Source organism: Aquarana catesbeiana, linkage group LG02 (assembly GCF_042186555.1).
Source record: "Aquarana catesbeiana isolate 2022-GZ linkage group LG02, ASM4218655v1, whole genome shotgun sequence".
Lineage (NCBI taxonomy): Eukaryota > Metazoa > Chordata > Amphibia > Anura > Ranidae > Aquarana > Aquarana catesbeiana.
The window spans coordinates 193,241,990-193,253,657 of NC_133325.1; the positions used below are offsets into that span (position 1 = coordinate 193,241,990).

Genomic DNA, 11,668 nt, shown 5'->3' on the forward strand with positions numbered 1-11,668 from the left:
AAAAAAAAAAAAAAAAAAAAAAAAAGTTTACAAATCACACGCATGAGCAAGTTAAAGAACCAGTTTTGTGAGTTTAATTATTGCAGTCTGCCAATATGACAACCCTGGTAGTGCTATGAAAAAATTCTCAGCTCTCCAACAGCAAAATTGTATTAGGTAGTGTCGCCTTTAAAGCCTATTCACCTATATGGCAATTGATTTAAAGCAAAACCAGTGCTATGCTCACGCAGGGCAAAGCTCGTGACAGCCACACCAGCGACATACTTCTTTCTCTTTCACTCTCCAAAGTACTCATATAGAACTGCTCTTTTTAATATTACTAATAGGCTCCTAAATCACCTGTCAAAAGGGTTAGAATAATATCCCACATATTAACCATATGCATAACTTGTTGAATTCCATGCAGCATTTCCTCACATTGTAAGATCACCAATGAAGGCATCAAGTTTATCCTGTACTGAGAGGCAATCTGTTGGATGGCAGCTTCACACCACTTTCTGAAAATCCCCATTTCTTGGTTGTCAGTCTCTCCATACTTTCAGAGGCACAGGCCTTGAGCCAACAAAGCCAGTGAAGACAGAATATGGTCAAAACTGTTGTGCATGCTTGTTGAAAACCAGTAACTCAAAATATTAAAGCCACTGGATAGGTCAATCAACTAAAAGGAGATCAGCAATGGTTGCGTACATAATTGTGGTTTGTCTAAGGGCTTATTCTATATGGACATAGCCGTTTGCCTTAACGTGACAGCAGGTGTTCAGGGGTGAGGGGAGTGCCCCCAAAACAGTGTATGTTTAGGGCTCCTCACCCACCCCTGCACACATTAGGATGAGTGGTTGTGTCCCCACATAGAAACATAGGCTGCCTGCATGCAGCTCCAGGAGCGTTTAGCTGAATAATTCACACTATACAGATCACAATGCCTATGTGAATGAGCCCCAATGCACAAACTCCACTGGAACTGCTTTCCAACCTCATGCCAAAATTTAAAATCTACATCAAGTGACCGACTCATTTAAAAAGGAGCAGGTTGTACTAAATATTTAAAGTGAGGAAATCTGTAAATAAATAAAAATCTAAAAAACCACCCACTGCTACATAACTATTGATATACATAAGAACATGCACAAGACAAAATTGTACATTTTCAGTTGTAAACAACATTAAGCCAAACCACAATAACGTAAAACAAAACTGATATAATCTTTAATGGAACAGCGGTTTAGAATGCTAAATATAACCCAAGAACAATTCAGACTACATGCAGATTAGCTCATCTCCTCCACCAGAAATGTGTCTTGTCTGTGCCCACCCTGCTATAAAATCATTGGGGGTTAGTGGGAGAAGCGATATGCCTGTGCCTGACCCATCACCGCCAACGCACAGCGCAGAAACGAGAACCACTATTGGTTATTCTGGGAAGGAAGAATGGCCTCCCGCCTTCTAGTTTTTTCAGTTCTTACATGTGAATGTGTAGGGACTGTTGTAGGACTCAAACTGTTAATCTCACAGAAGGGGTTAATGTTTTGATATGGGCCTGCTTCTGCATCCTGTTTAACCAGAGCCTTTTCTTATTGACATGGTGTAGTTGGCTGATGACTTGGTCAGTACATGTATGTGGTTTACAGCAGATAGTGTGGGAGAACAGAAAGCAGTGTAATGAGCCATAGTACTTATCCATGAAAATCAGATCCCCATAAGCAGAGCTGTCTGTCATGTGAAAAGAGAACCTTGTACTGTGATCTGACACATAGAAAGTTGTTTGTTTTTATTATTTGTATCCCGTGCTCCCTGTTGATGGCTCATAGGCAAAGCATTATTTGCATTAAACTCTGCAGGCAGTTTTGCATACTATGTACCAGATATGTCTGGAGAAAAAAGAACTTTTGCTGGAGCTTCGTGTGCCATAATAGTTCAAATCTTGTGTGGATACAAATCCTTAAAGCTGAACTCCAGATATGATCCTAATGCTGGCCATACACTATACGAAAAATCGGCCGAAAAATCGTTCGTATGGACACTTCGTTCGTTTTTCGGCAAGTTAGTGGGTACAAATCGATAATCGTTTGACGTTTTTGTGGAAAAAAAACGAACGGCATGTTTGGAAAATTTCTGCCGAACGTACGATAAATTGCAAGGTTAATGTGTTTCCCGTCCGAACTGCCTGCACTAGGTATATGTAAAAAAACGAACACAAAATTATTTATTCATGTCCACTGAACAGATTATCGGACATTATATGATGGCACGATCGTTTGCGGTCACGGTCGAACGTTCGTTTTTCGAAAATGGGTTCGGCCGATTTTCTGTATAGTGTATGGCCAGCTTAAGGATGGGTTCAGGCGTGTTCGCAACTCCATGTGCCCACCAGGAAGCTGACACTTGCAAACGCGCCCGAGACCTTTCTTAAAATCCTGAATGCATAATTACATTGGTCCAGATTGATCCAAAGTGCAGATCTCATACCTGATGAACCGCTGGGGAAGTAGTCAGTGCTAATAAAGTGATCACCGCCATTTTCCAAGTTGTGTGCCCTATTGCACACAGGGGGTTACTTGCTTGGAACTACTGCCATTCATTGAACATTCTATGCAACCATTCACAGAATGTCACTGCCCTTCCACCGCGACCAGTCACAGAATGCCTTGTACTCCGATGAAAAAAAAAAAAAAAAAAAAATACAAGGCATTCTATGAACTGGACAGGACCCAGAAGATAGGGCTACCACAGTGATGGCCAAACAACTACAGAGGCTTGCAGCTTCCCCAATGGACCCACAGGTATGAGATAGACACATGGTCCAAATATCGTCTGGTTCAGCAGAGATTGCCCCTGTCAGAACATAAAGGCACAGCAGGAGAGATTGCTGCACTAACATTGCTTAGTTAGTACAGTGATTCCTACATTTTTTTTTTTCCCCCTTTCAACCAGCTGGTTAAACAAAACTGAAAGCGTGTACCAGGCTTTTAGAAAAAGGCCATTGGTTTTACAGCTTTCAGAAGAGAGCAAGTAAAGAGGTATGCAGTATTTATTCTATTATTAGCCAAGAAACTTCATTCTTTGAAAAAATATCTCCATCTGATAGTCAAACAGGATATGCCCCAGCTGCACAAGTAGAGCACAGAGTACAAAGTAATGTTACTGAGCAGTAACTATTTTGTTAATTTATGTGAATATAAAGTAGGCATTATCCTGATTCCATTGCAAAAGTGGAAATACACTTTAAGTCTAATACTGTAATCAGCAAGTGAGAATGTTTATGTCCATCTCTGTACTGCCAAGTATAAACTGCTGATGTCCCTGTCACTTTGTAATGGTCATGGACTCCCCTTCATACACATGGGTGGTGCTTCTGCCTATACAGTGTAAACATGCTGGTGTACATTGGTGCCTGGGGTGTCCTAGCGCTGTGTACAGCTGCCTATAGACATCAATGGGTGAAGGAGGCTGTATGCCGCTATGCCTGCTACTTGCACAAAGTGGTGCATGCGCAAAGATGCAATGTCACAAGTGTACACTATCTGCATTTGGGACAGCACTTCATGCAGGTGGCGGAGAATAGCTGCGTGCAGCAACATTTACCCATTCATGTCTAAGGGCAACTGTATGTAGCATCAAAATAGGCCAACGCATTTATGGGCATGAAGCCTTTTATAGTTGCCAAACACCATACAATGCAACTGAAAAGTTGTAGAGCCCAAGTCTAACTACTCTTAAAGTGGAGTTCCACCCACTTTTACAACTCTTCAGCATCCCTCACTAAACTGTGCACTGTAAACAAATTGGATATTTTTTTTTTTTTCCTCAGCACCTACTGTATATCTGCTGTATTCATTTTTCACTTCCTCCTCCCTGGCCGCGGCCCATCGCATCATTTCCTCTTTGCAATGCCTTCTGGGAAGGGGCGGCAACTTCCTCTGAAACTGCCGTTGCTATGGAAACCTGACCTGAAACCTATTACACTGCTTGTGCTGCACTGAGCATGTGCGAGATCTGCAAGGATGAGATCCAGGAAGAAATACAGTCTGGCTTCAGATGCCCACACTTAAGATGGCCACGGCCTGCTGTAAGTTTATAAATTAACAAACTACTGCTATAAACTAACAAAACAGACCTTAGTTTACAGACTATCTTTACTAGAATACATTAAGCTTGTGTATTATAGGCCTATTTTTATTTAAAATGTATAATTTCGGCCGGAACACCACTTTAAAAGGTTCCAGCTCCAAAACGGACTCCTTGCTGGGAAGCCTAAATCTGAGTCTACATTGTTTACTGTATATCTTTAAACATATCTCCCTATGTGGAGACAATTGAGATTCTATTTGATAACCATCTTGTACACCATGGCATGTTTATCACCTAATAAAACATTTGAACTCAAAAAAAAAAAAAAAAGGTTCCCCCTCCTCCTGCCTATCCTGTCTCAAAAGTGTGTGGCCATTTCTAATCTGCTCTGATCATGCAATCCTGCATCTCTGGCTCAGGAAGCTCTCAGGGGTTGGAAATTCTGAGAGCAGTGAGGTCATCCACAGCCCAGCCACCGTCTGTGCTCCCTCTTCTCCCCTGCAGCAGCAGCTCACTGACACAGGAGAGCCAGAGCTGTGGGATCACATGACCAGACTAAAAATAGTAAGTAGATTTTTCTTATACAGGGTATGCAGGATAGATAGGGAACATTTTTAAAGTGAAGCTCCAGGCTTCTTCAGAAAAAAATAAAAAAAAGTCAACAGCTACAAACACTGTAGCTGCTGACTTTTTAGGACACTTATCTGTCCTGGAACCCAGCGTTGTCTTCACCCCAGCCGTGGCTCTCGGGTGGTGCTGCCGCCATTTCTTGTAGGGGAAACTGGCAGTGAAACCTTGCAGCTTCACAACCAACTCCCTACTATGCATGTGCAAAGCATGCCGCACTTTGTGAAGGGCCCGGCGGCATGAGAAGGAGGAGGCAGCGAACTTCCGGGTGACTGCTGCAGCGAAGTCACCCAGAAGTTTGAGTGGGTACCTGTCAAACAGGTACCCACTCCCCCTTAATTTGCAAGGAAAGAGTAACCCCCAGCAACATGGGACTTTTAAGGCAACTTGATAAAGAGATCAAGAAATATGTATAAAAATTAACAAACGTTAGTGGTGTATTATTGATAACTACTAGGTGCATACATCACCAATTAGGATATAAATTAGAAAGAGGAAAAAAAAAAAAAAAAAAAGGAAGAATACAGTTATGGTTGAGAACTGTTGATCTCCTTTGTAGTTCTCTGACGCATTTCAGGATTTCAGTGTTGAGCCCTTCATCAGGGGTTTTTCTTTCAGGAGAAATTTTTAAAAATTAACAAACCGGATACTGAACTTTTGCACTGCCAGTGTTTTTAAGTGTATGTGTACATTGTACATGTGTAGATGAATGTATACCGATGTGTAAGACTTGCACAGATTGACAAGTACTGAAAAGACCCCTGCTTTGACAATTCAAATAACCAGATCAAAGAACTTTATTGGTATGAAGTTTGTCTCTGTAAAAATTCCGAAGGTGTGTGTCAAAACTCGACTAAGTCAAGAGTAAGTCAAGTGGGATCCGGTCCGTATCAAAGGATCCTTGCTGGCAGTGGCCACTGCCAGCAAGGACCCTTTGATACAGACCGAATCCCTTTAACAGAACTTTTTGGGTTTTTCTACACATCGCGTCGGCCTTGATTCCATCGATATTAGGCCATCAATAAGCTGATTGTCATCATTTCTTGACTTACTCCAGCTTTGACACTCCTTCGGAATTTTTACAGAACCAAACTTCATACCCATAAAGTTCTTTGATCTGGTTGTTTGAATTAGCAAAGCGGGGTTCCTTTCAGTAAAAGTCTTACACACCGGTGTACATACATGTACACATACACTTAAAAACACTGGCAGTGCAGAATCCTGGTTATTTGATTATTTGTTTAATTTCTCATGAAAGAAATCGACCCGATTGAAGGGATCAACATTTAAATCCTGAAACGCGTCAGCCGAACCACAAAGGAGGAGATCAACAGTTCTCAACCATACCAACTGTATTGTTTTTTCCCTCTCTTTCTTATAATTGGTGATGTATGCACCTAGTAGTTTTTAATAATACCTCAATAAAATTTTGTTAATTTTTATACATATTTCTTGATCTCTTTATCAAGTTGCCTTAAAAGTCCCATGTTGCTGGGGGGGTACTCTTTCCTTGCAAATTCTACTTTAGGGATGTCGGCAACAAGTCTGTCTTTTTAAGTGAAACCCCCATTTACACTCCCCCCTTAAGGTGCCAAATGTGGCAGTGGAGGGGGGAGAAAGCAAACAAGCGGAGCTTCCCCTTTTGGGTGGAGCTCCGCTTTAAGAACAATTATGCCGCATGTACACTGCTGCTGGTAAATGGATGTTCAGAGGCAGTTGGACGCTTTTTTGAACTGCCCCTGAACTCATACAATGTTATCTTATGTGTACATACACACAGGTTCGTTTAATGTCATTTTTAGGCAGTTACATTTAGAGGCTTTTCTCTGAGAGCCCTTGCACACTGGGGCAGGGGGCGGCGTCGGCGGTAAAACGCCGCTATTAATAGCGGCGTTTTACCGTCGGTATGCGGCCGCTAGCGGGGCGGTTTTACCCCCCGCTAGCGGCCGAGAAAGGGTTAAAAACCACCGCAAAGCGCCTCTGCAGAGGCGCTTTGACGGCGGTATAGCCGCGCCGTCCCATTGATTTCAATGGGCAGGAGCGGTAAAGGAGCGGTATACACACCGCTCCTTCACCGCTCCGAAGATGCTGCTAGCAGGACTTTTATTACCGTCCTGCCAGCGCATCGCTCCAGTGTGCAAGCCCTCGGGGCTTGCACACTGGAATGAAAGCAGCGGCACTTTCGGGGCGGTTTGCAGGCGCTATTATTAGCGCAATAGCGCCTGCAAACCGCCCCAGTGTGCAAGGGCTCTGAAGGCAAAAAAATGGAGTTCAGACGCCGAAGTTTCCGACGCCAAATGCGTTACCGGTGTTTAGCCGCATTTTCATTTAGAAGCGTTTTTAAAGCTCCACCTTAAAAAAATTATTAAAAGCCAGCAGCTACAAATACTGCAGCTGCTGACTTTTAATAAATGGACACTTACCTGTCCCAGGGTCCAGCAATGTCGGCAGCCGAAACCTATTGATCGCTCGTCTCTCGGCTGCCCCCGCCGCCATCCTCGGTCAGGGAATCTGGAACTGAAGCGTTGCGGCTTCACTGCCTGGTTCGCTACTGCGCATGTCGCGCTGGGCGTCTTCACTGGTCCCCGTTGTGTTCTGGGAACGGTGTGTCTCCCAGAACACAATATGGGGGGGCGCATCTGCGGATATTCTGCGGCTATCTATACCAGGAAGTGGGTGCAGATACCTGTATTAGACAGGTATCTGCACCCCCCTCCCCCCTGAAAGGTGCCAATTGTGGCACCGGAGGGGGGGGAGGAATCCAGTGATCGGAAGTTCCACTTCAGGGTGGAGCTCGGCTTTAACATTACAAAACTTAAAAATGATAGTAAATAATAAAAAACAAAAAAAAAAAAAGCTTTATAGACCATTTATATACCCCTAGAGCCCATGATCCAATCCAATACACCATTGGCATTACTGTACATACATGTTGGAAAAATATCCTACAGGCATGCGCTGCGCAATCAATGGATGAGTCCAGCAGCAACGAACTCTGGTCCGCGCATGCAATTTCTGAGCATTTCCTCACATATGCTCGTTATGGGATCCATAGTAAAAGCACCGAAATTGAGGTACATACAAGTACACTGCTGCTCTCTCAGCCGCTGTTACTCACAGAATGACTGAAATAGTTAAACAATACTGTTTTTTGCACTTTGGGAGGGTCTAATGTTATCTTAACCACTTCAATACAGGGCACTTAGTCACCTTGCTGCCCAGACCAATTTTCAGCTTTCAGTGCTGTCGCAGTTTGAATGACAATTGCGCGGTCATACAACACTGTACCCAAACTAAAATTTTATCACTTTGTTCCCACAAATAGAGCTTTCTTTTGGTGGTATTTGATCACCTCTGCGGTTTTTATTTTTTGCTAAACAAATAAAGACCGAAAATTTTGAAAAAAAATAAAAGTTTTGCTTTTGTTTCTGTTAAAAAAAAATTGTAAATAAGTAAGTTTTCTCTTTCACTGATGGGCACTGATAAGGCTGCACTGACAGGCACTGATAAAGCGGCACCGATGAGGTGGCGCTGACGATGGGCATTGATATGCGGCACTGATGGGTGGCACTGATATGAGGCACTGATGGGCATCCCTGGTGGCACTGACTGGCAGCTGCCTGGGCACAGATTGGCAGCTGCCTGGTGGTCTAGGGGCATACATGGTGGTCCAGTGTGGATCGCTTCCCTGGTGGTCCTGGGCGGCTTCCCTGGTGGTCCTGGGTAGGATCCGAGGGGGGGCTGTGCTGATAAACAATCAGCACAGACCCCCCCGTCAGGAGAGCAGCCGATCGGCTCTCCTCTACTCGCGTCTGTCAGACGCGAGTGAGGAAAAGCCGATAACGGCTCTTCCTATTGACAGTCGTGATTGGACATGGCTGATCACGTGGTAAAGAGTCTCCGTCAGAGACTCTTTACCTAGATCGGTGCTGCGGGGTGTCAGACTGACACACCGCAACAACGATCGCCGTGATGCGCGCCCCCGGGGGCGCACAGCGGCTCAATATCCTGCGGACGTCATATGACGTCCAGTCAGGATTTTGAAACCAGTTTGCCGCCGTCATTCTGCTATATGGCGGGCGGCAAGTGGTTAAATAAACGCTCCTAGACGCGAATGCGTCTAAACGCGGCATGCAAACGCGGCTAAATGGGCGTTTTTAAATGCCGGTTTCAAGCTGTCAGAAAAAAACGTTCAGAAGAGGTTGCCTCAGCGTCCAGTGTACATTAGGCCCTAGGCGTTTTTCATACATATGCTGGCTCCTGACCTGCAGACAAAATGTGCTCTTTAGCAGATGCACAGGGGTGCCATTAACTCTTAAAGCGGAGTTGCACCCAAGAGTGGAACTCTCGCTTATATGCTTCCTCCCCCCCTCCGGTGGCACATTTGGCACCTTTCGGGGGGGGGGGGGGGGGGGGCGCCTGTTTTTGACAGGTCCCCTTTCCCAGGTCCAGAGACGGGCCGCAGCCCGATCTCCCAGAAGTTTGCCCCCCCATCCTCATTCCCTGCCGCCGGGCCAATTAGAATGTGCATGCGCAGTAGGGAACCAGGAATGAAGCCGAAAGTCTTCACTGCCTGGCTCCCTTACCAGGAATGGCGGCAGCAGCACCTGGGAGTCGATCTGAAGATCAGCTGGGGTGCCGACATCGAGGGCTTCCTGGACAGGTAAGTGCCCTAATATTAAACATCAACTACAGTATTTGTAGCTGCTGACTTAAAATTTTCCTCACCCAGGCTGGACTTCCTCTTTAAAAGGCACCCCACTTACTGCAACGTGTTTTTGGGTGTGGGGAAACCACATGGTGCCGCAGCACCACACGTCTCTGTGCAGCGAGATTTTATAAAATAAAGGTTCGGGAACCTTTTCCCTGCAGGTACAGTGGGCCAATCAAAACAAATAGGACGCTGTGCAAAGGCACCCCCACAAAACACAGAGGGGGTGAAGCTAAGCTTAGACGTGAGCTTTTCTCGAGCAACTGATGTCAACAAAACAATCAACCTGGACGTTGACCGAGCGAGACAAAAGCAACACAGATTGTGACAGTTCTGATGGACCCAAGTTGATCAGTTGTGCTGGAAAAATACGTCTGGAATGGATCAATGGTGGTGTTTACATCCTTGTGAACATTTAGGATCACTAAACATGTAAGGGAAGGAAAAGAAAAGCCATGTCATGTATGATCCGACCATGGGACACTCCTCACCCGGGGGTCATGGATGGCTCAGATGGCTCCCCCCCTGTAGGTGTGTGTAGAGGATGAGGATACAGAGGGGGAGATCAGGTATGAACACACATCCTCCTCCTCCATGCAGCCTGAGCTCTCCCCTGTCAGCCATTTTCTAGAGCTTATCTCTGGTCTGACTGCTGATCACACAGCTTCCTCCATTTTACTGCACGGCTCTTCCTGGATCATCCCATGAGCCTCACCACCCGCTTCGACACCGTCTATAGCGGCGATATTGGGGGATCTAGGAGGGAGAATTCCCCTGTGGCCCCCAGTTAGAAGAGACAACCTGATCTGATCACATATATAGGGAGGGGGGGCTCCTGATAACACCCATTCTAATGATGACAGAGCATTTCATACCAGGAGCTGGCATGTCACACACACGGGGCCCCTGAGGATGTCACCTGTCCCCCCCTGGGTGGTGTGCATGGTGGGGCCCCCTAGCGGGCGGTCAGGTAAGGAAGGGAGCGCTGTGAGGTGCAGGGAGGCGCCCCGTCCTCTCTTACCTTGTTGTCGGTAATAATCAGCACTTCGCTGTTCTCGTCCTCCTTCTTGGCGTCCTTCTGCGCCAGAGACGAATTAAAGGCTAGTTTCACCATGTCTGCCCAGTGTGCGAGGAGCGGCTGTGCACGGCTCCGGCTGTCTTTGTTGTGCTGCCTGAGTCTCCGCGGAGAGTGGGAGGGCGCTGCTGGGCGACCGAGGTGGGAGGAGCCTGATGATAGGCGCTCACCTGAAACTTGGCATTCCCTGTATACACTTCCCGAGAAGCAAAGCTCTTACTGCGCATGCCCAGTGTTCGCTGTGCGCGCTTCCGATTCTCCTGTGCTGGGTGACAACAAGCAGCTGGGCGCGCTCCCAGCTGGAGCTCAGTCATTACATGTCCTTCCACACCATTACCTGTCATGTCTGCACACTCCCTGGCTCCAGGGCTTAAAGTGACACTAAAGGTTCGATTTTTATTTTTTAAAAATAACAAAAATGTCATATCCCCGCTGTGCAGCTTGTTTTGCACAGAGTGGCCCCAAATGGCGTTTTCTGGGGTCCCCCGGCGGCTCTCCTAGCTCCTCCCCATCTCAGATAACCCCCCGGGAGAGTGGGGTTACCTTGTGGGCGCTCTCCTGAGTCCTGCATTCGGCGTCCATAGCCGCCAAGTGCAGGACTCGGCCCCGCCCCCCCGGCGCCCACATCATTGGATTTGATTGGAAGCAGCACGAGCCAATGGCTGCGCTGCTATCAATCTATCCCAGTGTTTCTCAACTCCAGTCCTCAAGGCGCCCCAACAGGTCATGTTTTCAGGATTTCCTTCAGATGAAACAGCTGTGGTAATTACTAAGGCAGTGAAACTGATCAAATCACCTGTGCAAAATAATGGAAAGCCTGAAAACATGACCTGTTGGGGCGCCTTGAGGACTGGAGTTGAGAAACACTGATCTATCCAATGAAGAGCCGAGAGGCCCGGGCAACGATCGAGCGCGGGACTTTCAAGGGCTCAGGTAAGTAAACCGGGGGGCCAGTAATCATCAGATTTGTATGCATTAAGGTGAAGAAGCATGAACCTTTACAACCCCTTTAAAGCGGTAGAAAACCACCACAAAAATAAATTTAAAAAGCCCCCCCCCTGCAGATTTACATCATAATGTACAAGCATACACGGCATACTAGTACAGTATGACAGACTTACCTACACATGACTTACCTACGCTGTCATGGCTCCCTGGTGCTTCTTCACCCAGTCCTTCCAGGTTCC

General features: G+C 46.2%; 1 protein-coding gene across 1 annotated transcript in view; it reads right to left on the minus strand.

The window, feature by feature from the left end:
- ITM2B (integral membrane protein 2B) overlaps positions 1–10,677 on the minus strand; it is a 55,432-nt gene extending 44,755 nt beyond the window's left edge. The window contains exon 1 of the mRNA XM_073614118.1: positions 10,428–10,677. Coding sequence (XP_073470219.1) covers positions 10,428–10,520 — 93 coding nt within the window. The 5' untranslated portion in view covers positions 10,521–10,677. The remainder of the gene's footprint in view (positions 1–10,427) is intronic.
- Between the last annotated feature and the right edge of the window lie 991 nt (positions 10,678–11,668).